This window comes from Alosa sapidissima, chromosome 1, assembly GCF_018492685.1.
Source record: "Alosa sapidissima isolate fAloSap1 chromosome 1, fAloSap1.pri, whole genome shotgun sequence".
In the NCBI taxonomy this organism is placed as follows: Eukaryota; Metazoa; Chordata; class Actinopteri; order Clupeiformes; family Clupeidae; genus Alosa; species Alosa sapidissima.
Window position 1 is genome coordinate 46,098,961 of NC_055957.1, and position 27,321 is coordinate 46,126,281.

General features: G+C 46.7%; 1 protein-coding gene across 1 annotated transcript in view; it reads left to right on the forward strand.

Moving 5' to 3' along the window:
• Window positions 1-27,321, forward strand: part of insra (insulin receptor a) — a 61,600-nt gene that overhangs the window by 29,261 nt on the left and 5,018 nt on the right. The window contains exons 3-18 of the mRNA XM_042090197.1: window positions 4,693-5,014; window positions 10,085-10,224; window positions 12,060-12,204; window positions 13,385-13,599; window positions 13,790-13,916; window positions 14,349-14,599; window positions 15,988-16,155; window positions 16,548-16,746; window positions 22,009-22,298; window positions 22,927-23,066; window positions 23,904-24,060; window positions 24,432-24,534; window positions 24,649-24,716; window positions 24,902-25,131; window positions 25,650-25,760; window positions 26,163-26,322. Coding sequence (XP_041946131.1) covers window positions 4,693-5,014; window positions 10,085-10,224; window positions 12,060-12,204; window positions 13,385-13,599; window positions 13,790-13,916; window positions 14,349-14,599; window positions 15,988-16,155; window positions 16,548-16,746; window positions 22,009-22,298; window positions 22,927-23,066; window positions 23,904-24,060; window positions 24,432-24,534; window positions 24,649-24,716; window positions 24,902-25,131; window positions 25,650-25,760; window positions 26,163-26,322 — 2,826 coding nt within the window. The remainder of the gene's footprint in view (window positions 1-4,692; window positions 5,015-10,084; window positions 10,225-12,059; window positions 12,205-13,384; window positions 13,600-13,789; window positions 13,917-14,348; window positions 14,600-15,987; window positions 16,156-16,547; window positions 16,747-22,008; window positions 22,299-22,926; window positions 23,067-23,903; window positions 24,061-24,431; window positions 24,535-24,648; window positions 24,717-24,901; window positions 25,132-25,649; window positions 25,761-26,162; window positions 26,323-27,321) is intronic.

Sequence of the window (27,321 nt, forward strand, 5' to 3'; positions counted from 1 at the left end):
AAAATCATAGATGTGACCAGATTAACCATTGGGATGGAGTGGCAAGCTGCATAATTAATTGCAGACTTTGCAATTGCCTAATTGCATGGGTTCAAATTGCGATTTCTATATATAAAATAGATTATAGTGCTATTTTTTTAGATGTTGTTTTTTTTTTTTCTTCTGAAATTCCAAGGAACACCCAGGCAGTACCACGTGATTTAAATGTCTTTTTTGTCATGTCATGTCTTTTTCACAGCCTTAGACCTACTCTTCCTTTGTGCCATACGCATTTATTCTTGAAAAGTGCTTTAAAAACTCTCATAAGGTCTATAGCACTTTCCTTTTTCCCATGACCTGTGTTGGGATTAGCGTGTTACAAGTGCAGATTATTAAATTACTGTATCTTAATTGCTGTACTCTGTTTACCTGTTACATTTTAAATTCAAGTGATTAACAGTTAAGCTCCTCTCTTTATGAATGTGTCTTTACTGGCATTTTTCTGATGCTGTTTACAAGTAGGCTATATCTTTTTGTTTAAGCTTAGATCAATGTATTTAAAGCAAAACTGCTCCCATGTTTACCTGTCCTGCCATCAGTTCTAGCATTTTGTCTGTAGCAGGTGATGCACGTACATGAGTGTAGTTGTTCAGAAAGGAGTAGTGAATTCCACAAGTGTGGCATAAATTCAGGCATACATAATTTCCCTTACTAAGACAGTTACTAAGATGTTGCAGCTGTCTAACCAGCATTCAATGGTTGTATGTGGTGTTGAACCGGTAATATACTAAATGTATTTTGTGTGTGTTCATTTGTGTCACTTTTACAGTTAATGACGAAAATAATTAATTTCTCCTGACTGTAATGTGCAAGGTTGCGCAATGCCATTACATTTGGAAATAATTGAGAGTAAATCTGGAGTGGATTTATTTCCACACCCGTTTGTGTTGCATGTTGTGCACATGTGTTTGAGCCATGGGAACATGGACAAGATGTCCAGGAAATACACAACACAAAAAACACAAATACTGGCACACACACACAGCAACAGTGTGGACTGTGGCATGGTGTGCTCAGTACTGGCCGCTGTGTACGGCAGCGCGTGCTCCTCCAAGGCTTTGGAAAAGGTGGGGTAGGGGTGGGGGAACCTGAGGCAGATTCCCCCCACTCTGTGCCACACTCAGTAGCCTTGTTTCCATATCTGCTGCTGGAATGTAGTGTGCATGTATGTAGCTCGGAGAGGAGGAGGAGCGTCTGTCTGCTCACTCTTTGCAATAGGCTCTGTTGCCTATGTGCGCCAAAATTCTCTCTCTTCTTCCTCCCTTTCTCCCCTCCCTCCTTCCAGCTCTCTCTCTTTCTTTCTTTCTTTCTTTCTTTCTTTCTTTCTTTCTTTCTTTCTTTCTCTCTCTCTCTCTCTCTCTCTCTCTCTCTCTCTCTCTCTCTCTCTCTTCTTTCCAGCTCTTTGACACACAAAGGGTTAAGGCCGAGCTTCTCCCCTTCAGAGCTGGGAGAGGCCATTGAATGGCTACCTTCTGCAGCCAGCAAACACATTGGTTGAGGTTGAGGGTGGATCAGGGGCTGCCGCTGTACTCCTGACTGGATTCTCCCCTCCGGGATCAGGAGTCGTATGCGCAAGTGCGAATGAGTGGGGATTGTAGGAGTGTGTGTACAGGTTTGCCATGTGCTATGCCTCACACCTAAAGCAATATCATGCACACACACACACAAGATAAAACATTGCCTTGTTTAGATGTGTGTGTGTGTGTGTGTGTGTGTGTGTGTGTGTGTGTGTGTTTCTCTCCATTTTCTTCAGGTGGAATTTCTTCGATCCCTCGCGGGGCCCACCTCCCCCTTTCACCTACTGCTTGCTTGTATTGCCTGAGGCAATTACAAACACAAATGCAAAACACACACACACACACACACACACAGACAGACCCATATAAAGGCAGGTGGGTGATGAGTTGATCATGGCCTGTCAGATTAGATGAGGGGAAGAACAGAGGGAGACGGGGTGCTAGGCTGTTCAGCCTGACCTCATTATAGCACTACCTCCAAGCTTTTTGGGGGAATTACTGGCAATTAACACATGCTCACCAGGTGTATATCGTAGCAACGCACCATCAATTAACACATGCTCACCAGGTGTATATCGTCGCAACGCACCATCAATTAACACATGCTCACCAGGTGTATATCGTCGCAACGCACCATCTTTTTTTTTGTCCCTTGACACTCCTAATATCTATCAGCAGTGGGAGGCTGATGATGCAACCCCTGTTCTACATGGTCATCAAGTGCCATTTAAAGAAAATAAACTGCACAAGGAAAAAGTGCAGGAAGTAGCATCTCAATCAGGGCTTCTGTTTGAGAGTGCGTAGGGTGTTTTTCTTTTCCTCTCTGTTTTTTTTCTCTCTCTGCACCAATTCACTAGTCTCTTATCAGCTTTGGAAATGCCAGGCTTCCACCAGAACTAACCCGTTGGAGCGTAAGGACTCAGTGTTCTGATGGCTCACCTTGCGGCGTCACAAAAGATCTGTGTGTTTTCCGCTCCAGTCACCCAGACGGTGTCAGAACATTTAGCGCTGGTGAAGTTGAGGAATGAGGAAAAACAATAACAGAAAGGGGGGGGGGGGTGAAGACCAGTCGTGGCCAGTATTTTGTAGTTTTGTCCTTCTTGCGGAGTGTGTGAATGGGTGTTGTTATGTAATGGGTGGCTGCTGGGAGACTGGTCATGTGACTTGATGCACTGGAGTGGCCAGGCCCCCCCCCCACCCACCCCCTTTCACTGCCACAGTAGATGAGAAAGGGCTGTGGTTCTCTCTACAGTTATTACGGTTAAGCACTTTATTGTGAAGTGCTTTAGTGCGGCTCAGCCATCTGTAAATGTGCTATAGCAATAAAAATTGACTTGACTTGACTACATTTGGAGTCGAGAGTCTCGTCACAGTTCTAATGGCATGTACTGTACGTGAGAAGATGGCAGACCTCAGCCTTGTGTTGTCTTGTGTTGGACAACAGCGTCCACACGGGGCCTTGGAAATGTACTCCTTTTCTACTCTTGCTGATGCACTCGATTACACAAGCTTGATCACTCCATCAGTGTGTGACCTTGCACCCCCTCTCGCCTTGGCACTTATGCACCAGGCTGCGATTTCTCTTTTCTTAGGGCCGCTCAATCGCTCGCTCTTTTTTTTCTCTTTCTCTTTCCCTCGCTCTCTCCCTCTATCTGGCTGGCTGGTGGGCTGCTTGTCGTTGGGGCTGGTGGCTGGTTTATTTTTAACAGGCACGCTCAAGAGACTTGTAGGTCACGTTGTTAGAAAGAGGCCAAAGCATAGGTTGCATTCAGTGCCTCCAGAGGCACTCGGCTTGTTGACATGGAGGCGGCGTGACGGATGGAGGGCACGGGCATCTCCGCACTCTGGCGCCACACTTGTGACAAATTCGAACATGGGGCACCGTCCCCGTCCGTCCACTGCCGCCTCTGCTGTCAGAGTGGTCTTCCTTGACTCTGATTACTGGCCTTTATAGCTGAGGCTTCGGAGTCTACAGGAGTCTGAGTGTACATGAGGCCAAGTGAAAGAAAGTGCGTGTGTGTGCATGTGTGCTTGCTTGCTGTAGTAGATGTTTTTCTGTGTAGCTCTGAAATCACATACACACGTGAGTAGGGAGGGAGGTGTAATGTTTGTTAATGTCTCTTCTGAGTTGAGGCTTTTGGGGGGGGGGGGGGTTTGCATGTGGTTAGGAAAGGTGTAAGTTTGTCGTGTGTGTGTGCGTGTTTACTTATGTGTGAGAGATTGTGTCTAAGGTGTGAAAGTGAACCTGATGTTGACATTGACACATTGAAACCGTACAGTGTCACAAGATTGGTAGGTCTCCGTGTGCGTGAGGTGTTATCAGTGCTCAGAGCTCACCTCTTCCTGTCATTAGCCTTGACCCTGCCCTCTGCCCCCCTGGCTGCCAGACGGCTCTGTGTTTATCAAGTCTGTGTTTGTCTCTGATATGCCTCCCTGACAGCGACTCATCAACACTGGCCCGCACACTAGCGTAGCGTGCTGTCCTAGCGTAGTGGCCAGCCCCTCAGCCCCCCCCCCCCCTCCCCCCTCCCTCTTCCTGCCTGCTCCTTTATCCATCTTGTCTTGTCATAACTGTTGTCTCTCAGAGGCCCAGTTCCAAACAGCAGTTGTTTTCTTTGGACATACAACCCAACCCCACCCCCAGGCAACCTCAACTCACTCTTGCATGCACACGCACACAGCAATGATATGGACTTTTTGCTGTACTATAAGATGCGCTGTCGTATGTTGTCATGTTGTGCTAAGGTTGTGTTCCGGTGGGGTGGAATGGGATATGGGTGGGGGGGTAGTAGTCAGGGAGCTGTTGTGATACTTGGGACCGCTCCGTTTCCCTGACTCCCACGGCTCTGAGCACACTCTGTCCAGTTTCTGAATTCCAGTCACCTCGGCTCACCGCCCTGACATGGGCTCTATGCCGCTTCGCTCTGGTCACACAGTCAGTGCCTATATTTTGCTTTATGTGTGCAAGAAAATGGCAAGAAGTGGGATGAAGAAGATCAGAATATAAATAATTTAATCTCCATCGATGGTCTTAATTACATTTATTTGTCTTTTTTTTGACCAAGTAGTAAACATGAGTTTACAGGAGCTTTACAGGAGTGCTAACCCCCCCCCCTTTCTCTCCCTCTCCCTCCAGTCTGCCCGTCCTACTGTAAGCACGCCTGCACCCGAGACAACCAGTGCTGCCACGAGCAGTGCCTGGGAGGCTGCCTGGAGCCCGGCTCGCCCAGCAAGTGCGTGGCGTGCCGGCACTACCTGCATAATGACACGTGTGTGGAGCAGTGCCCGGCGGGCTACTACACCTACAAGGGCTGGCGCTGCGTCTCGGTGCACTTCTGCCAGGAGCGTTACCAGCGCTGCAAGGAAGCCAACGGCACCGCGTGTCAGCACCACGTCATCCACGACGGCGCCTGCCTGGCCGAGTGCCCCTCGGGATACACCACCGCCAACGCCACCTCGTAAGTCGCACACACACACACCTGGCTGCCCAAGCGGCCTACAAGGTACACCAACACCACCTGGTAAGAGTACGCTCATTTATACTGCATGATTACAGTCCTGATTCAGAGCAGTCAGAGCATGTACTGCAGTTTAAACACACAACCCCATAAGACTCCTGGGCCCGTATTCACAAAGCATTTTATCTTACTACTAGTGTAGGACTCCTTAATCGCTCTTAAACATTTTACGTAGGAGTTTTCTCTTAAAAGTTGTTCACAAAGCCTCTCAGACCTACTCTTAGTAAGGAAAAGTGACAACGCCTAAACTAAGAGTGAGTCTTCGTTGCTAAGGATGACATCATTACTCATGCACGAGCTTGACTGAAGTGACCCCCTTTGATTGGCTGATGATTGTAATGCGGGAATGATTCCAAACACCTCCCTTGCGATGATGAGTGACCGGTCTGAGAATGCGTGCGATACACAAGTAGTGCGAAGGACGGAAGATGATGAATAACTGAATAAATAGCCGCCTAAATTAATTAATTAAGAGTAAGACAAAACAAATAGCCTAGTAGCCTAATGAAACATATGGATTGATGCAGTATCTTTGGAACATTTTTAAATGAATCTGTATAAAGACACGTAGGCCTATGCCTACGTTTGCAATGAGGTCAAACAATTGACTTTGATTCACAAATGAAATGTCACATTTAACTTACATGTTGACAATGAGTTTTGGTTGTTGTTGGTGGCGTTATTAGATCTCTTAGTTAGGCCTACAATGCACAATTGTTCCTTTGTGATTGAGAGCTCCTGTAGCCGCATGTGCATTTCAAAACATTGCGTCGTGAAATGCCACAAAAAGCGGTTTGTAAATAGGTCTTAGTGAGTTAGGAGTCCTCTCGACTACTTCTAAACTGTCCCAGACTTAGGTACTATTTTTAGGGCTAAAATGCTTTGTGAATTACTCTTAGAAAAAAAAAAATAGGAGTCCTAAAGTTAAGAGTGACGAGGCCATTAATTTTAGGAGTTAAATACTAAGTTCGACAGTTAGGAGCTACTTTTAGCCTTAAAATTCTTTGTGAATGTGGGCCCTGATCACAACACAGCAAGTCACGTGACTTGTTTCTCATCCTACAGTGTATGATTATAGCACTTCCAGTCCAGAGTATAGCCAGAACCAACAGTTTGAGCTTACCCAGAGCTTTGCATGTAAGGAAAGAGTAATACTTACGTAATACCAGTGCTACCAGTAAGATTCCATCATGTTTGTTGAAGTGATGTGATGTGTGTAAGTAGATCTGTGTGTTTTGGTGTTTGGGGTGTGTATTTTGTTATATGGATGCACCATAGAGTGTGTGTGCATGTGTGTGTGCAAAGTGCTGTGAATTGGGTGCAAGTGGTGTGTGTTCCAGAGCATTGCAGCATGTGTGCTTGTGAAAAGCAGGTCAGGACTGCTGTGCTTTGCTGGGCTGTGGGTAGAGATGAGGCCGGGAGATGCTCTCAGTATGGCTGCACAGTAGGGCGCCACAGCGCTCTGCAGGGTAGCACCCGCCCTCTCTGGGCACTGCCACGCTTTCTGTTGCTGACACATATACACACACACACATTCTCTCTCTCGCTCACTCACTCACTCACTCACTCACTCACTCACTCACACACGCACACACACACGCACACACGCACACACACACACACACACACTCACTCTCAAATTCACACTCACATTCTCTCTTTTTCGCTGTCTTTCTCTTTCACACATACACACTCACTTTCCCTTGCTCTGTTTAACCCATTCACTGAGATATTGTGTGTGTGTGTGTGTGTGTGTGTGTGTTCTCTCTGCTCTTGTCTGGCTCTTTTCCCTCACTCAATCTCATTTTTTTCTGCATGCACTTGCCCTGTTGTTCTTTCTTTCCATTCTTTCTCTCAGTGTTGATACATTCTTGCCTCTTTGTTTCTCTCTCAGATGTTGTTATTCTGTTTCTGTCTCCACCTCCCCTCAGTCTCCCTCACACTCCTATCTAGCTCCCCCTTTTCTCTCGTCCTCTCCCTCCCCCTCTATTCAATTTAGCAACAGTATAGATAACAATAAATATGTCTCTCAGTATTTCTCTCTCAGGCAGTATTTATGATGCATGTAATCAAAATATGTGTCTTAAATACAAACTATTACTTGTGTATAATATTACCAGCCCACTCACTCAACCAAATGGTTACTTGCTCACCCACATTTATAAGTTTGCTTGTTTTGGGAAGACCTCCTCCAAAGCTGATTATACACAAGACACCTTTCTGAGCAATGTTGTTGGGCAATATTCCTGTTGTTATTCTGGCATGTTCCCTTTTGATATTGGGCAACTTATTTTTTCTTGAGGACTTGATTCATCAGTGGGCAAATGAGCATGCTAATCCAACACATGGAACCAGTTATGTGGTTTTCTGCAACATTACTCACTTAAAGCAACACAATGACTTGGTATCAATATAACACCATTTAGCTCTTAGATGGTACTCAGTTAGTTAAAAAACAACTGAAAGGTTCATGATCCTACATCCATCAACAGCTTTACACAGTGCAATATCAAGCATTCTGGACATGTATTGACAATGTCAGGGACTTCCTTGCCCATATTATGTCAGTTTACCATGAGTTTGAAGCCGTTATGTTAAGGTAATAGAACTGCATTGGGTTGCTCTCAATAGGCTTGTGGTTAGTTTGTACCATTTCACAAGTTCAGTTGTGACTTTTTGAGTACATCTCTGATACAGTAGGCTATGAGATGTAACAGGCAGGTCAGCAAAGTGGCTGTCAGATTTATGGCATGTCTCGTATCAAAGAAAAGCAGCATGCTCTCAAACACTGTCCACTTAATCAACAGAGTCAGTGTACTGATGAAGGAATAGATTAAATCGACAAAGAGGTGGTGTGTTGTTGTGATGAGGCACTTTGGCCACATCACAGAGAGGTGGTGTGTTGTTGTGATGAGGCGCTTTGGCCACATCACAGAGAGGTGGTGTGTTGTTGTCATGAGGCGCTTTGGCCTTGTGGAGTCACACGCTCATCAGGCAGGCGGCCAGGCAGGCGGCCGGGCGTGGGCCGTGAGAAAGGGGAGAGGCATCCAGCCTCAACAGCAGACCAGTGGGAAGGAGAAGGAGCATTCCTCTTCCTTCTCTCTCTCTCTCTCTCTCTCTCTCTCTCTCTCTCTCTCTCTCTCTCTCTCTCTCTCTCTCTCTCTCTCTCTCTCCCTCCTGCTTGCTCCCCATGCTGACCCCACTGGACAGGCCTGTTGTTGGGACTCCCTCTCCCCTGTGGGCCCAGCTGGCTGGAGTAGAGAGGGAGATGGGGTCAGAAAGAGAAACAACGGAGAGAGAGTGGAGGGAGGACGAGGCGGCTGGGAGTCCACACTGCAGACACACAAATCTCCGAACCGGACGCTGGCCAGGACTAACCAGACGGGTCGTGCCTTTGCCTTGGCCGGCTGCTCCGAGCACCAATCAGACGGCTGCCATCCCCAAACCCCAAATACCATTGGCTGACCACCTCTCCCTCATTCCCTCTCTTCCTCGTCCAGTCTCCGGCCCTCCCTCTCCCTGTCCTTCCCTCCTCTCTGCTCCCCTCGCACAGCTCGGCTGTGTGTTGTCTGGAGATGGTGATGGACAATAAGTGTGTGAGGGCCCCCCCCCCCCACACTTTCCATAACGGTCTCTTCATGCTAATTTGGTCTCCAAATTTTTCTCAGCTATACTTTTGCCAGCTAGGTTTTTTGCTTATCAGTGTATTATCCTCAGACACAACGGAAAGTCATTATACCTCCTGTAGGTTCTCCTGTACTAGCTGTACTCCCATACAGCTGTTCATTCCGACCTCACCCAAGTCTCCCCCCTCCCCCTCGTTCTCTCCATGTCACTTTCTTTCTCCGTCTGCCTTTGCTGCTGTGAAAAGAGGCGTCTGGCAGCCTGAGCCAGAAGAGTCTTTTCCTTCTTTCACCTCCGCTCTCCTCACGACTGAATGAACTTGGCGTGAAGGCCAGTCTTCTTCACCACTCCTCGTCCTCCTCCTCCCTTTCCTAATTCCCCCCTGAGTTGCTCTCAGGCACATGTTGTGCGAGTGCTGCTCTCCCATGTGTAAAACGTGATGCCCTTAAACACTTGCATACCAGTTTTGTTGCGGGGAGAGGTGTTGCAGGAACAGGTGTTGCTCGTGACCACGAGGGCTTGGTGCCACGCCACTGCTGTTGGTGTTTTTCCTGCCGCCAAATTTGCTGCTGCAGACCTTGGTGGCGGAGCCAATCGCAGGAGTGTCTGTCAATTGCAGACGCCAGTGTCACTCAAAAATGTGCCGTGACGTGTTGTGTCACAGGCAGAGGAAGCGGCTCGCACGGAAGGAGTGGAGAGTGGCGCGGCGGGTGTGTGGGGTTGGGACTGTTGCCCGCCTCGGTGGAGAGCTGCTCAAGTGCAAACACAATTGGTGATTAAGTTTCTGTTTACGGCCCGTCTGGGAGAAGAATGTCCCGTTCATCCTTGAGAGCATCCCTTCTCTCTCTCGCTCTCTTACACACACACACACACACCCTCTCTTCTCCCCCCACACCCGGCCTGCAAGGTCGTCTCCCCTCCGTCTCTGGCGGTATGGAGACAGGAACAAACCCCTGGCACCTTGTGTGTGTGTGTGGGGGCGCCTGCCCTTGACAGAACACTCCATTATTATTGTTTCATTTTGCAGATCCTTTGGAGGAGTCGCCACAAATAGAAACACTCCATTACGCTGGAAGTGGACATTGTCTCTTAGACTTTGTGAAGTTCTGATGTGTGCGTGCGTGTGTGTGTGAGAGAGAGAGAAAAAGAGCATCCTTTACTGACTATTTTTTTCATGTGTGTGTATGTTGGTCTACCCGTCTGTACTTCTGTATCCCTGTGTCTGTGTCTGTGTCTGTGTCTGTGTGTGTGTGTGTGTGTGTGTGTGTGTGTGTGTGTGTGTGGGTGGGTGGGTGGGTGGGTATGTTTTGTGCCTATTCTTGATCTCTGTTGTGTCTCTAGTGTGTATATGAGTGATTGACACCCTCTCTCTGTTCTATCCTGCAGGCTGCACTGTACGCCCTGTGCGGGCCTGTGTCCAAAGGTGTGTATGGGCCGCAAGACCATCGACTCGGTGACTGCGGCCCAGGAGCTGCGTGGCTGCACTGTGCTCAATGGCAGCCTGGTCATCATCATCCGCGGAGGCAGTGAGTACCTCACCACACACCTCAGCCTGACCCCTGCACGCACGCACACACACACACACACACACACACACACACACACACACACACACTCTCTTCTACCCTTCTGTCTTGCTCAACGAGACAGCAGAAAGGGATGCTCAGTGCAAGGCACTTCTGTACATGGTGCTCTTTCACACCTTGTCACACATTGTCTTGCTGAGTTCACCTTGACAGATGTGTTTACTTTTAATCTCTGAGCCTTGTTATAATCATGGCCAAATTTATTCATTGTTCATTCAAATAATGCTTCATTTCATCCTTGAAGCGATATAATGAAATGCAGTTTTCTCATGTACAGCTGCATGCCTTCGGTATAGAGTAAAGTAAAGTTAAAAAAAAAAAGATCACATATTGTTTATTTTACAGATATTCTAAAATTTAAATTACATGATCTAAGATGGCAATGTCAATTATACAAATTAAGTTAAGTCAATTTCTAGACAACAGTAGGCTCCTTGGAGGACTCCTATTGAAAGAAAAACATTAAAAGCCAGACTGGAAATGCATATTGAGAAGTCGTAATCCTTCTGGGAGTAATGTGTTTTGGATGGGTGAGGGGAAACTGGAGCTTTTGGGCCATCTTGGAGCCAAACGTCCTGCTCTGTGTCGGAAAGCTTTGTCTCAGGCGCCGATTATGGGCCTTCCACCAAGATAAAGGTGGAAAACACAGCTAAAAGCATCTAAGGGAAAACAGTGGACTTTTCTGAAGGGCACGTCTATGAGGCCTGATCTAAATCCTATTGAGCATCTATGGATGCAGTCTTGAGAAGCCAACCTTCAAACCTGAGACCGCTGCAGCAGCTTACTCAGGAGAATTGTGCCAGTAGCCTCATCCCATGGTCCAGAAAACCCTGGGTGGCAGTGATTTCTCTTTAAGTAAATATTTTGTTAAATGAGGAGTCAAAAGCAAAGTCTGATTTGCATTTATCATAGATTGAACACTGATGATGCATGATGGTTAATGTTGTCAGTTTAAAATTATTTCAAAGAAAAGTGGTTTCCTCATTTTTGTGGAAAGGCACTAACAAATTTGGAGGCTTATTCATGCATATCCCAGTGGACAGAGAGGAATTTATGTTGGAGAATCAGTGTGTGTGCGTGTGTGGGTCTAGGTCTGTGTGTGATTGTGTCTGTATACTTGTGAGTGCTTGTGTGTGTGTATATGCATATGTGTGTGTGTGTGTGATTTTGTATGTCTGTGTGTGCAAATGATTTTCTGTGTGTCTGTGTGCTAATTTGTGCATGTGTGAGTGTGTCTGTGCGAGTGACCCTCTGTGCATTTGTGTTCGTTTGTGCATGTATGAGTATCTGTCTGCGACTGATTTTGTATACGATGTCTGTATGCCCCACCCTCCCTGTCTTGGCTAACCCCTGTGTCTCTCTCTGGTAAGCTCATTTCAACCAAAGAAGCGAGGGATGTGAACAGTGGCACAGTGGGTAGCTCTGTGGCTGCCTCTGACAGATTTATAGATGGAACTGCAGATAGTTGGACTGGGGCACAGGCAGCTGGAGCTATTAAAGCCGCCGACGTTTCTGCCACCGCCAAAGGCATTCCAACTCCTCTACCAACACATCTTATAGGTTTCCTAGGCATGATATCATCCTCGGCACTGTGGCCAAGCCTGTCTGTCTGTCTGTGTGTGCCTAAAGGCATTGTTAAAGCACATACTCTCTCCATCTCACTCTCATGCATCCATTCTATCTCTTTTATACTCATACATACATGCGCGCACACATACCGAAGCTTAGTGAGTGTACATTGTCACCAACATGTGTGTTGTATCTGGTCTGTTTAGATAACATCGCTGCCGAGCTGGAGGCCAACCTAGGCCAGCTGGAGGAGATCACAGGCTACCTGATGGTGCGGCGCTCCTACGCACTCGTCTCACTCTCTTTTCTCCGCAAGCTGCGCATCATTCACGGGGACACGCAGGAGTCCGGGTGAGTTCATGTCCCATTCTGGACTTTTCCACATCACCCGTGCCCCAACCCCAACCCCACTGCACAGCGCCTGTTTAGTGTGTCTGAAACAACTTTTTATCATCACGAAGACTAATGCACTCTAAATCCCCGTCAGTAAAATGCAGAGTTAATTTGGAAGGGTTAAATGTGCCATATTACCTTCCTATTCATGAAGCGCTCCAAGTCCCAGGGTTCCCACGGGTCATGGAATTTCAGGAATATCATGGAATTTTTGGAAAGTCTATTCTACACATGGAAAATCAGGAAATTGGATCATTTTTGGGGCAAAGTCATGAAATATCAGGGAATTTTGTTGTAGCAGTGTATAATGTACTTGCGGAAAAACAATTATACAAATATTTCTATGTAGAACTGGTGTATTCAGCTTACTGCTTGATTGAGTAGCCCAACATTGTTTATTCAATCCCACCTATTCATGTCCTTCTCTAAAACAGTCAAATATTCTTCTCTGAAATCATTGGTCAGTATATTATACCATTCATTATATAGTAAATCATGGAAATTCAAGTTTTATGTCAGGGAAAAGTCATGTAATTTTACATTTGACTTAGACTGGGAACCCTGTAGTCCCCACCCTCTCCTATGGATGGTAGAAAGAAGTTTCATCCATCATCACATGTACCCTGGAAATCCAGAGTTCTCGCGAGAGCACAATTTGAATTGTGCCCGCAAGATACTCTGGCCACGAGCAATGATCCAAATTTCTTCTATCTCTCGAGCGAGAGGGACCAATCAAATCGGTGTAGGCGGGACAAAGGCGAGCTACACTGATGACTGACACTGATGAATTGTTGTGATTGGTCGTAGCGTTATCCAACTGCGTGCAGTGAGAGTTTCAAATGCATGCTTGGTGCCGCCCCTCGAATTGGGCCATTTTCATTACTCGTGGCCAGACCCTTCATCTGAAAGATTCCAGGGTCTGGTTTACCAGGCTACATCACATGGAGTATCTTCGATTAGATATACATTTGTATTATCCACCTGGGGCTTTGTAGTGCCTGCACTCATACCAACATATTAACCGCTATATAGACAGCAGAAATGCCCTTGTACATAGTATATGCAATAACTTGTGTACAATACGTGTACCGGTACACAATCTGTTGCTGAATCGTACGTCATTCGTTCTTTCCTACAGGAACTACTCTTTCTACGCACTGGACAACCAGAACCTGCGTCAGCTGTGGGACTGGAGCAAGCACAACCTGACCATCGTGAGCGGCCGTATGTTCTTCCACTACAACTCCAAGCTGTGCATGTCCGAGATCCGTAAGATGGAGGAGGTGACGGGGACCAAGAAACGGCATGCCAAGAACGACATCGCCACCAAGACCAACGGAGACCAGGCCTCATGTGAGATCCCTGGCCTTCCTCAATGGCATTCCTTGAGTGCTCGCTTGAATGCTCTCCGTAGAAGGCAGTTTAGGTGGCCAGGGGATGGGGGGTTACTTATGTTACATCAGAAAGTGATCTGGAGTAGGTTGCCCTTGTCTGCCTCCTTTCTTCACACCTGTCTCCTCCCCTCCTTCCTTGTGCCCCTCAGGTGAGAATGCCGAGCTGAAGTTCACCGTCATCCGCACCATGTCTGACAAGATCCTCCTCAAGTGGGAGTCCTTCTGGCCCACAGACTTCCGAGACCTGCTGGGCTTCATGGTGCTCTATAAAGAGGCGTAGGTGTCCCCAAATGCCACCAAAACACCCAGACAGACTATGCTCTAGAAGATGGGTTTCCTCTACTTGTAAAATGTCTTCTTGGGGATAGTGACAAACACTTATGACAAACAGGTTTGAGGAAGTATCTACATGATGTTTCGTGCAGAGGTCTCACCATCTTTCAGGATTACAGTAATATAATATTCATACCCATCTCAGTCATGCTTCTGCAAATGTGCTTGTGACTGCAAAAATCAATTGCCACTCAAATACCACACATGTACAGTCAGCAGTTGCTATCTGAAGATCTCTCGCACTGCACAACACTCTAGTGAGCCACAATGGCACCAGACTTAACTTTCAGTTCTGTAAATTAGTCAGTTACAGGCCTTGCATGGTGTTGACTAATGCTTGCTCTCTAACCCTCGCCCCCCTCCCTCGTTCCTCAGGCCCTACGCCAACGTGACCGAGTTCGACGGACAGGATGCCTGCGGCTCCAACAGCTGGGTGATTGCCGACGTGGACCCACCAGCACGTGCCACTGACGGCAAGGACCATGCCGACCCCGGCTACCTCATCACCATGCTGAAGCCCTGGACGCAGTATGCCATCATGGTCAAGACCCAGCTGTCTGGCTCCGACGAGCACCAGGTCAACGGTGCCAAGAGCAAGATCATCTATGTTCGCACCAACGCCACCAGTAAGTGTGTCATTCCTCTCTGACTTGGACTCGGCAAAGATAATCCATAGTGTATAGCTGGTATGTGTGTGCGCGTGTTTGTGTATACCTTACAGTAACCCCCTGTAAATACACTGTCAGATAAAGGGTTGAAAAGGTTTGGAAAAAATGGTTAATATGCTCATTACAAACTCCTCCTTACAAACTCCTCCTATGTCCATACACACACAGAATAGTGTTCACCTCATGTTGGTTCCTCGTGTAGAAGAGAACATTGAAGAGGAGGCTGTTTACTGATTCTGTGCCACAACTTGTCTGTATAGTACTTCATTTTAAAGTGTCTGATCCTAGTGACAACATGTGAATTTACCTGATATTTTTTCAGTCTTATCTTAAGGAGACCTTGTACAAACAAAGTGAAAATGGCTAAGGACCATTTTATCCAAACTTGATCATGAGAAAGTGAGAGATGCTCTTGTTTTGAGGTGTGCACTTGTTTTTTTATTGTTTTTATTATTTGTTCAGCGGCAGTCTCCTTTGGTTGCTGGTTGCATGTTTACCCCCTGTGTGCTCAGGCTGCTAGCTGTGTGTCTGCGGCCAACCACAGGAAGTGCCTGGCCTGAGTGGGCAGAATCAGGTCAGCGGTATGGTGAAGTAGGTTGCCAGCTCTGGGCCCCACGGCGTATCGCTCCTCGATAGGAGCAGGCTGTGCCCTCACCTGGGCCTGAGACTTTGTATGTGTGCAGTGCTGGGTTTTGTTATTTGTTTGCATGTGTGTATTGTGTGTTGCTTTGGTTTCTGTAGCTTGTTTTGTCTATGACTCCTGATAAATGGCACAGCTTTGGTGTACTGTGTGTGTGTGTGTGTGTGTGTGTCAGAAGCATTCTTCTGGCAGCTGGTACAGCAGTGCGTCAAAACCGTGGAACCCACAAAAGCCCTGATAGGCCTCCTCTCATGCCCGCCGGTGTTTCCGTGTGGCTGGGATGGGCTGGGCAGGGCAGGGGGGAGGTGTGGGGGGGGGGGGGGGGGGGTGTGGGAGGAAATGAGGGGGCGGGTGTTGGATAGTAGAATTTCACGGGTTCACGGACAGGTGGCAGCTGGCTGTCTGGGGCAGTGCGCCCCAGACAGGGCCCCAGTGCGACGTCTCGTCATCCGTCACAGCACAGCGCTCAGCAATGCTGACCAACCTGTCCGGCCGTTCCGCTGTCAGCGCCTCCTGCCCATCTGTTTAATTACAGGGGAATTGGTGTCTGACTCATTTGAACTCTGCTCTGATGATTACTGTCTTTCTTTCTTTCTTTCCTTGTGTGTGTGTGTGTGTGTGTGTGTGTGTGTGTGTGTGTGTGTGTGTGTGTGTGTGTGTGTGTGTGTGTGTGTGTGTGTGCGCCGCTTTGGTGGTTCCTCTTCAGAGCCCTCTGTGCCACTGGACCCCATCTCCTCGTCTAACTCATCATCTCAGATCATCCTGAAGTGGAAGCCTCCGAATGACCCCAACGGCAACATCACCCACTACCTGGTCTACTGCCAGCAGCTGGCCGAGGCCAGCGAGCTCTACAAGTTTGACTACTGCCAGCAAGGTGAGGCCAGCAGCAGCACTGCTCAGTACCCCTGGCCCCCACCTGCCAGTCATCCACACACACACATACACACACACAGTCTGGCTGAGGTCACAGGGTCTTCTCTCTCTAGAAAGGGCTGTCCTGTGCAGTAGTGTGCACCTATGGGGAAGGCATCCTCTGACACTTCACTGATGTGTAGAAAGGCTAGCTGTGTCCCTGAAAAAACAACTGACTGTTGTTGATATCTCTTGTCTTGTCTCCTGTGCACATGTGTCTGTCTGTCTGTCTGTCTGTCTGTCCGTGTGTGTGTGTGTGTGTGTGTGTGTGTGTGTGCGCGCGTGCGCGTCTGTTTTTGTCTCCGTGTGTGCGTGTCCGTCTGTGCATGTGTGTGTCCGTGCTCGCCTCCTCAGGTATGAAGGTGCCATCACGCGTGCCCACAAAGGTGGACAACGAGGACGATCAGAAGCGGAACCAGACGGAGGAGCATGGCCAGACCGGCCACTGTTGCGCCTGCCCCAAGACCGAGAAGCAGCTCAAGAAGGAGGCCGAGGAGTCCGAGTACCGCAAGACCTTCGAGAACTACCTCCACAACGAAGTCTTCACCGTCAGGTTAGGAAGATGGTGGATTCTCTCTCAGATTCTCTCTCTCTCTTTCTCTCTCTCTCTCTCTCTCTCTCTCTCTCTCTCTCTCTCTCTCTCTTTCTCTTTCTCTTTCTCTTTCTCTTTCTCTTTCTCTCTCTCTCTCTCTCTCTCTCTCTCTCTCTCTCTTACACACACACACAAGCACTCACACTCACACACACTCATTGTCTCTGATGGGGATGGGCATTCGATTAAATTTTCTTAGTCGATCGTCGGGAGAATTAACAATCGACTATCGATTAATTATTAATATTTCTAGGCCTATATTAAAATTAATTATTTATTTAACTTTTTATACATTTAAAAATGCAATGAAAATACATAAATACAGTATGTTTTTCCTCAATGAGATCTTTATCACAAGAAGAATAACTTGTGGCAGTTAAACTGGACGTTCGGTTAGGCTAAACTTGAAGATATTAAGCGTTGCGGTGCTCTAAAGCAGCGGAATGCGAGCCGGCGTTTAGATTAAAGGGAAACTTGGCAGGATTTCCCCCTCTGCTGGAGAAATTGTGCATTATGCTATTTTAAACTGTGGGAAAAGGTAACGATAAAGCACATGGATTTGTTTACAAGCTAGCGAACGGTTAGCATACGTTGCATAACTATGTGGATGTTACAAGGTAAGAAACACGATTTAAAACGAGTTTATTGTTTCTCTCTTCTCTTTCCGGGACTAGTCTCAATGTTGCAAGGTTGGTTTTCCGCCTGGGGACGCTAGGCGCAGCGGTGAAAGTCACCATTTTCACCGGAACAGGTCATTTACCAACCAAATGATTTCTAAACGGGTTTATTACCTTGAAATAGTTGCCAAGTTCCCCTTTAAACCCTCGTTTGTTCCAAAATAATAAAACATAATCATGTTAAACAATAACTTAACCAAAAACATAATAATGCTTAGATCTGACAGGTTTTGTCAAAAGGTAACTCAAAACGAGGCACAGAGTCGAGAAAGAGGGTGTGAGATTAGCCTATAACAATTAATAGGCTATTTAACAAAGCCTCATAAAAAAATAACTACCGTAAATCCTGAAATTATGGCCGGGGTCTTTTATTTACTTAGGCTGCGGAAAGCACAGGACTTTATTTGGGCCATGCATGGCTATATTGAGCAGGCCTTTATTTCTACGTGCGTTTTATTGTGAGACATGCGTTTCGTTTGGACCGCATACCGCTATCAAAAGCAGAAGATTTTCCGTTTGGTTTGGGATTTAATTTACTTTTGGACAGTTTGATTATATTGCTCAATGTTGGGACTGATGAGCACTGAAATCTGGGGGGTATTTGATGGCTCACTATTACATTTCATGCAGTTGAAAGAGTCGGGATTTTCACCCGCTGTTTGTGAGACAAGGCAGCCGCTTTCATTCATTCAAAACGTGCGTTGTGCTGTAATGGAAACCTTATTGTGTAGCCTAAATTGAGTTTGAATTGCATGATTTACTTTATTAAATTTGTAGGCTGGAATGCCTCCAGTCGCGGCAACAATTGTGTTTAACTATAGTACTAGTAGCCTACTGTTTGAGCCTCTGGCAAGCTCAGAAGGGGACGGCAAGCGACAGGTAGGAGACCCATGGTGTAGGACAACGACTTTTCATTGACCACAAGGTGTTAAACCAACCAACAATATAAAATATTAAGAAGAGCTCTTATTTCATTGAGTTATATTGAAACAATGTCTTCTATTGCTCGTGCACTGATAGCCCTACTGGTAGGCAATTATTACATCGCAGTGTTTGCAGTGAACTAACGTTATTGTTTTTTAAACGATAAAATGGTCCCACGCCACACTTCACCGTGAACTCTTAATAGATCAAAACGGAAACTCATAGGTAACTGAGTAGCCTATAGCGTCAAATATTGTCCCCGGGTGGTATAATGTTTAATTGCTGCCACACAGTGAAATTCATTTCATTGCTTCAAGACACACTATGTAACGCAACCTGCATTAGTTTAATCGACAACAAATTAACGTGATCGACGAAATTCTTAATGATCAATTATCGATCTTCGATTAATCATGCCCATCCCTAGTCTGTCTGTCTCTCTTTCTCTGGTTTTCTCTCTCAGTTCAATTGATATGACTTCAACTGAAGTGACATGGCACATATGACATACTATATGTTATGCAATCTCTCTCCATCTCTGTAATTTACACAAGGATACAAGGAAATGTATTGTCACATGCATATAGTTACTGGAAGTAAGAAATGCAGTGAAATTATGTCTGGTGTCAGCCTATTTGTGCATTTATGGGGGGGGGATGACCGGGGAGATGGGATAGTGTGCTGTGTATGTGGGGAGAGGGCAGTGTGCAATATGTGTGTTGGGGAAGCTTCCTCATGAGACAATGTGCTGTGTATGTAGGGGAGAGGGGGGGGGGGGGGGGTGTACTGTAAGTATGGTGAAGGGCCTTACTATTGCAAGCAGAGTACTGTATGTATGATGTATGTGAGTGATGACAGTGAAGATGTGTGTGTGGGCGGGAGGGGAGTGGAGCAGTGACTGTGTGTGTGTGGGTAGGTGGGGGCAGTGTGCTGTAAGTATGTAGAGGATGTGTGTTGGAGAAGATCCTGAAGACAATATGCTGTGTATGTAGGGAGGGGGGGGGGGGCAGTGTGCAGCAAGTATGTAGAGGAGGCTTGCTGTATGTATGTGAGGTGATGACAGTGATGATGTAAGTGTGTGTGTTTTTTTGTGTGTGTGTTGGGGATTGGGGTGGGGTGGGGGCAGAAAGGCTAGGCAATCAAGGACATGGGTAGATAGATGGAGGAGAAATCAAAAATAATAAATAAAAAGTTCTATGGAGATGTGCAAAAGTTGGAGAAAGTCAGATGTGTGTGTGTGTTTTGACGTGTGATGAAATAAGAAAATAAATAAAAGGTCTGTAGCATAGGGAGAGGGATGTAAAAGTGCTAAAAGTCATGTAGGTGTGTGTGTGTGTGTGGGGGGGGGGGGGGGTCATGAGTGCTGAGGAGTGAATGAGTGCAAAGTCAGTATAGTGTGAGTTCAGAGTTCAGATGGCCTGGGGATAAAAACTTCTCCTGAGTCTCTCAGTTCTGGCTTTGTGACTACATAGGCGTCTTCTTGATTTCAGCGGTAGGAATAATCCATTGTTAGGATGAGAAGAGTCCTTCAGAATCTTTTGGGCTCTTAGGAGTACTCTTCTGGAATAGATATCTTGTAGAGCAGGGAGTTGAGTTCTTATAGTACGTTCAGCTGAGTGCACTACTCTCTGCAGAGTACTACAATCTCTAACTGTGGAGTTCCCATACCAGGTGATGATGCTACCAGTTAGAACACTCAACCGCTGAAGTGTAGAAGGCCTTCATGATGGATGTAGAAACTTTGAATTTCCTTAGCTGACGAAGGAAGTAGAGTCGTTGTCTGGACTTCTTCAGAACATATTAACAACACACAGGCAGACACTCATACTGCTAACATTTATGGCATGTGATTGAGTCCTCAAATGCCTTGGAGCAGTACAGGCGAGGTGTGGTATTTCAATTCATGAGTATTTCTCAATGTCATTGAGAGTTTCCAGACTGTAGACTGTAATACAGCTTGTTATTGGCACAGTGAGTCAGCTCCGCAGGTTCAAGGTTCTCCCAGGCCAGCCTTGGCATTCGGCTCGACGTGTTTACAGCCTTGAGAGTTGTGTTGTTCATGAGAGTTGTGTTTTTCTTGCTTGTGCCGTGTCTGTGGCCTTCACAGCATCACGCTCGCAAACACACACACACACACACACACACACACACCCTCACACCCTCAGGTTGTCACGTCTACTGTGCCAGTCGGAGCAGCCTTGGGGTTCAGTATACTTTTTAGAAATGAAGGAGGGCACACTCGGACACAACCAGGGCAGACTGAAATAGCTAAACTCCTCACCGTCCATAGTGGCTTCACTGGCAACGGGCTACAGAGTTGTAATGCAGAGGTTTAAACATGGAGTCATTCATGGCAATTAGCTAAAAACAACTGAATGGGAATCTTAAATGTTGGATGTTGGAGTTTTGTGCCGTAGATGTGCTTTTCATTAATACTTTATTAATACATTAATAAAGTATCCCCGGACAAAAATAAATGTATCACGTCAGTGCCGAGAAATTCTCTTGCCTGATGTTGGAGGAGAGTACACTGAAGTTGTGTAAAGTGTCCATGTTGGTGGTGTCCCTGGTGACCATATTTTGGCCCAAAGAAGCCTCCTGGAAACGTGTTGGCAGTCACCCCAAACACGTACTATGATTTGCATCCTTCTGACAAACTTGAACTGAAAAAACAAAACCCATGTCTCAGCCCTGTTGTATGTAATCAAAAGGTCAGTGTGAGGACCAGGGGCGCATTCCAGGCACGCGGGTCAGTGCTTTGCCCCAGATAAGGTAACTCGGAAGAAGTGGCAACTGTCCTAATAGGAGAGCAGTACAGGTTCATTCTCCTAGCTAAACAAAGCTATAGAGCTGCTCTTTAAGGACGGTTCACTTACCACTCTGGATTAGTCAACTTGCCTAAATACTCCCCAACATTTATACCTTTTGAACTATGTTGCCAATGCCCCCAAGGACCCCCTGGGGTACTTGTACTTGTGGTAGTCTTGAGTGCCTTTATATGTGTTCACATGGTGTGCTCGTTCCGCCACCTAGTGGTAAAATCTAAACTGTGTGTGTGTGTGTGTGTGTGTGTGTGTGTGTGTGTGTGTGTGTGTGTGTTAGAACTTGTTCACCAATATAGATATCACTAGTGTCTTAATGCTGAAGGAGGACACACGACCTCTATTGCCCCTTCTTAATTCCCCTCACATCTCTATTGCCCCTTCTCAATTCCCCTCACATCTCTATTGCCCCTTCTTAATTCCCCTGTGTCTCATACTGACTTCTGTCTTCCACCGCCAGCACTCTCTGGGCTTTGGACTCTCTTTGACTCTAATCATGTTCTCCATTCCCTATCTATTATATTTCACATTAAATTAATTGATTGTACATTGTGATCGGAGAAAAGTTTTTGTTAAGCTCTTCCTTTCTCACTCCTGTTCTGTCTTCTATGGTCTACTTCTCATTTCTATGTGTTCATATGTCTTATTCTGTCTTTTCTCTCTATGATTTATTTTAGACAGAGCGAGAGAGTGTGCTCTACTGATTGAAGAGGAATTGTACTGTTGGGGAACTGTATTTTGTTTAGTAAACTGTTGTTTACGTATTTCTTGTGTGTTGTCCTCCCTGTCTGTCCCTTCAGGCCCTCTCCTACTCGTCAGCGGCGATCCCTGGGCAGCGTAGCCAACCGCACGCTGATCGTCACCACCCCCTCCACCGTGCCCAGCCTCCTGCCGCCCACGCTCAGCCCCGAGGAGAAGGAGGCAGAGGCCAACAAGCTGGAGCTCAAGGTGCTCGCCAAGGAGTCCACGGTTATCTCCAACCTGCGCCACTTCACCAGCTACCAGATCGAGATCCACGCCTGCAACCACGACACCGACCCCTTGCGCTGCAGCATGGCTGCCTACGTCAGCGCCCGCACCATGCCAGAGGGTACGGCCGTCTGCCTGGCCACCTGCCCACTACTACACACATTTACCATCAAATGAATCTAGCCATATACATGTTATCCATATAGCCTCAGGGTGTAGGATGCCATGAACAGTGCTCAGGAAGGTAGCATTTGATAACATACATAGAAATTGAGCTAGGAAAACCATGTGCTTGCCTAGTCATTGTTTTTTGCTACCGGCTTTGATTACAGGCCAAATTATATAGGCCAGTCGTTAAAAAAATATTGTCAAGCCATATGGCCCAGCCCCACTCCAGAGCACTCCCTTGTATGCACATGCACTCTCTTAGTTCTCTCTTACTTGTTGCCCTCAAATAAGCAAGCACAAATTCCCTCAAGCCTGTTGTTGTGTAGTGATTTGCAGGGATGATGACTCATTCTTCAGTGCTTCATTACAGTGAGAACTCAACATCATAACAGAAAGTCTGACACGGTGTAATCTAGAGCCCAATCAGGAAGTTAGTGGTGGACTGGGGGGGGGGGGGGGGCTCAATGCAGCCCTCAATGCAGCCCTCAATGCAGCCTTGCGTTGTCAGCTGTGTCCTTAATAGTGTGTTTCATTTTGTTTTCATGTCCGTCTCTCGTTTTCTGTCTCTCTCCTGCTAACAGACCGAGCGGATGACATCCCAGGGTCCATCTCAACTGAGGTGTCTGACTACACGGTCCACATCAAGTGGTCAGAGCCCCAAAACCCCAATGGCATGATCATCCTCTACGATGTCAACTACAAGAGAGTGGGAGACGCGGAGGTACGCACTCCTGGTCCGATTCCGACTAGTGGTCATTTCCCAGTCCCACTAATCATCTCTCCTGCTACAGTCCCACTAATCATCTCTCCTGCTCGTTTCTTGTCTTCTCTCAACTCCTATTTGCATGAAGACAAAAAGCCCCTCTGCCCAAACAAATCAAAATAAAGACAAGATTATTACTCAACAGGGCGGCTTGTAAGAGTGGAGGGCTGGGTTGCTTTCACTCTTCCATTGGCCGCGATGCTGTCTGTTTCATAAGTGGAGGGGAAAGGTTCTGTCTGGTTCTGTGTGTTGCGAATGTCTTTTACTGTCAAAAGTTTTCCCCTGGATTTATCGTTGTCGCTCACGGCAGCCCTCGCAGGGTGCGTTCATCTCAGGACATTAGGAGTGATTTTGTTGCCATGGAAATGTGTACACACAGACAAAGTGGGAGTCTGTGTTTGTGAGAGAGAGAGAGATTAGAGGCTATTTATGAACAAGCTGTACAAAAGGTCTCATGGACTGGCTTTCAAACAAACAGGTCGATGATGAAGGTGGTGATGATGCTGAGGTTTTTGCAATGCTGTTTTTTATTTTTTATTTTATTTTTTCAAATTGCCCATGAAACACCACCAAATTAGCAAGGAAATGGTTTCTATTTATTCCATCTTGAATACAGAATGATTGACAGAACAATCAGTACAAACAGGATGAAGATGTCCTCGGTCAGCTGACTCTGGAATCGTTTTTTTGGTCTTATTAATCTCCTTTATAATTGCTATGACGCTATGAAATGGTCACTCTTGTCCGTTGTGCTCTGTATGCTGAGTTGGTGACAACAGCAATGTTCTCTTGCAGGCTTTGCCACTTTGCGTGTCCAGGAAGAGCTACTTAGCTGATGGAGGCTGCAAGCTCCGGGTGGTGCATCCTGGGAACTATACAGTGCGCATCCGCGCCACCTCCCTGGCGGGCAATGGTTCCTGGACGGAGCCGGCACACTTCTACATACAAGACCGTAAGCCATCACTTCATGTGTGCCTTGATGACATCTCTGGATTGACAGGGAGAGTCCCAGCCACAGGAGACAACTGTTGTAAAATTCTAGAGAAGTGTTAATCAATCCCTATTAAAACCCACCCACAACTTGACAAAAGCACTGCACACTTGTACTGTTCTCGGTTGGAATCTACACTGCTGCTTTGAGCTTCTTCTTCAGAAGACATAGGATTAGTCTAGTCACACAAGGTTCCCAGTCACAATTGGACTAAAGTCTCCCGTGGTTGTCTTGAGATGTATCTCAGGCTGTTAATTGCTATACACATCTGGCTTGGCAGTACTTAGGATCACAGGTGTGTGTGTGTCTGTCTGTCTGTCTGTCTGTCACAGGAGTGGACACGACAAACATGCTGAAGATTGTCATCGGGCCGGTTATCTGCAGCATCCTGCTTGTGATGATGATGTGTCTCGGCATCTTTGTGTTTAAGAAGAAGTGAGTGCTAGTTGTTATGTTCTCTTGTTTGTCTGTTGTGAAAACAGTAGTAGTGGTGGCGGTGGTGCTGTGAATGATGGGACTGATACATTGGGTTTGTTCTCTACCCATTAGGCAAACCGAGGGCCCTACTGGGCGCCTGTACACATCGCCCAACCCAGAGTATCTCAGCCCGGATGAAGGTGATCCATTTCCTCCATCCATCTTACACTGTTGTGGATCTCTAATCTGCCATTCATTCCATTTCTTATATTGACTCAAGTATCCAGACAAAATCCAAATGCTATAATAGTATGCAATAATAGTTTTATCCAAGAATGCAAGACCATACTGAATGATGTGTGTGTGTGTGTGTGTGTGTGTTTAGTCTATGAGCCAGATGACTGGGAGGTTCCTCGTGACAAGATCGCACTTCTGCGTGAGTTGGGTCAGGGCTCCTTTGGCATGGTGTACGAGGGCAACGCCAAGGACATTATTAAGGGCGAGTCCCAGACGCGCGTCGCTGTGAAGACGGTCAACGAGTCGGCCAGCCTGAGGGAGAGGATCGAGTTCCTGAATGAAGCGTCCGTCATGAAGGCCTTCAGCTGCCACCATGTGGTATGCCACCGAGAGGGTTTTTGGGGCGGGAGGGGCCAGGGGGCAGTTAGTGGGTACCTTGCAGGGGGATTGGACCTTTTAAGTCATGATTAAGCCACTTAACCAGAAAATACTCACTGCCCTCTGTGAGTTCAGAAGATAAGATTCAAGTAAGAATTAGCCCCTTGATGTGTTTACAAAGACGAGAAGAGTGAGATCAGTTTTGTCTGAAATCTCAAATTCCATGGTCCAGGTCAGAGGGGTTTGTATAAAGATGTGACAGTGATGGGTAGACCTTTATCTGTTACTCATTTTGACAGCCAAACTACCTTGTCCTTCCCCGTGTGTATCCCATGAGCATGGCCATGGCTTAGTACAACCAAACCTAAATCGGCTCTAATTTCTATGCCGATGAATTTATTGGACAAACAGAGAGCAAATAGACTTGAATCAAGCAAAGCAATGGTTGCCACAGGGCAGAGAGCAGGATGTCCGTGAGTTGGATAGTGTGATGATGATCTGTTACCCCTCTGCCCCAGGTGAGGCTGCTGGGTGTGGTGTCCAAGGGGCAACCGACCCTGGTGGTGATGGAGCTGATGACCCACGGTGACCTGAAGAGCTGGCTGCGCTCCCTGCGTCCGGACGCAGAGGTAACCTCAACTCCGTCTTGGTTCAGTTTCATTCTCAGTTTTAATGATTCATATATTGCACCATTAAAACTGGACATTACAGGGCTCAGAACCTAACTTTTCTCCCTCAAATCACCACCAACTTCAACATGAAGTTTGATTAGTGTAAACGGCAAAGTACAGTTCATCTGTTCAACCCAGAAGTGTCTTGCATACATTGACATACATTTCATTTCACATTTCACAAACTTCATACACTACAGTGTATATGTGAGGGATAACCGCCGTTGGTCCATCCCAACAGGGCAAACGGTATAATATATATGTATTCTGTCTTCATTGCTGCCCGGATATTGAACCTTTTGAGATTGCTCCACTACAGTAGCCCTCAACACCCCTGTGTTTCCTGTGTGTGTCTGTCAGAACAACCCCGGGCGTCCTCCCCCCACCTTGAAGGAGATGATCCAGATGGCGGCGGAGATTGCAGATGGCATGGCCTACCTCAACGCCAAGAAGTTTGTGCACAGAGACTTGGCTGCCCGCAACTGTATGGTGGCCGAGGACTTAACTGTCAAAATAGGAGGTACGCTACACTTGAGGGTTCAGAGATTATCAGTGGGTGTCAACAGCTCTGGGCCAACTCATAGAAGACGTAGCCTGTTGACATCAGTGTTTTTCTACGTAAAGAACTATTGGTATAATTCTGTCAAAGTGAAATTGAAATGAACATTCTCTCTCAAAAAGAACTTATAGTAAGATCCAAGACGTGTTGAAAGGTAGTTAGTTACAAGGACAAGTTCGGTATTTTACACTTAAAGCCCTGTTTTCAGATACGCTGCATAGGTGCACTGGAACAATCCTTCCTAAAACGCGTTAAGCTTTCGTTTACAAAAACGTGAAACTCACCGAGTGGTCAGGGGTGTTCACTGATATGCTCACACAAAAATCGCTGCAAAAGATGCTTTCCAACAGATGTTTTACCATTCGTTGTAAAACTGTGGAGCTATTTTTCCAAACGCCTCACACCCGTACATTCTTCCGTTGAGAGCTTGAATAATAGACACTCCAGCCCGGTTTGTGGCGATATTGCACCTTACACCGTACACTTGCCAATTACAAGCAAACCACTGGCTGTCTTGAAGTATTTTGCAACAGACAGCTAAAAATGGGGCGATTTTGTGCAGTTCCGAATTGCGGGAACATTTGTGGCAAAAAAAGTTGTCACAGACTTCTTTTCAACGATCCAGAAAGGCTAAAGTTGTGGCTGGAATTTCTGGGGTTGGATGTGAGCACACCTGTTGAGGATCTGCAGAAAGCTGATCACCGTGTCTCTGCGGTCTGCATTTTACTGAACTTCGCTGGAGGTCGAAAGAAATCGCCCAAAAAGCTATATATATGCAGCGATTTTTGTGTGAGCATATCAGTGAACACCCTTGACCACTCGGTGAGTTTTACGTCTTTGTAAACGAAAGTTTAATGCATTTTAGAAAGATTGTTCCAGTGCACCTATGCAGTGTTGTGGCGGTGGCGGGGTGCTACCACAGAAACCGAAAATTCTCAGGGCAGCAGCATGTGTCCAAAT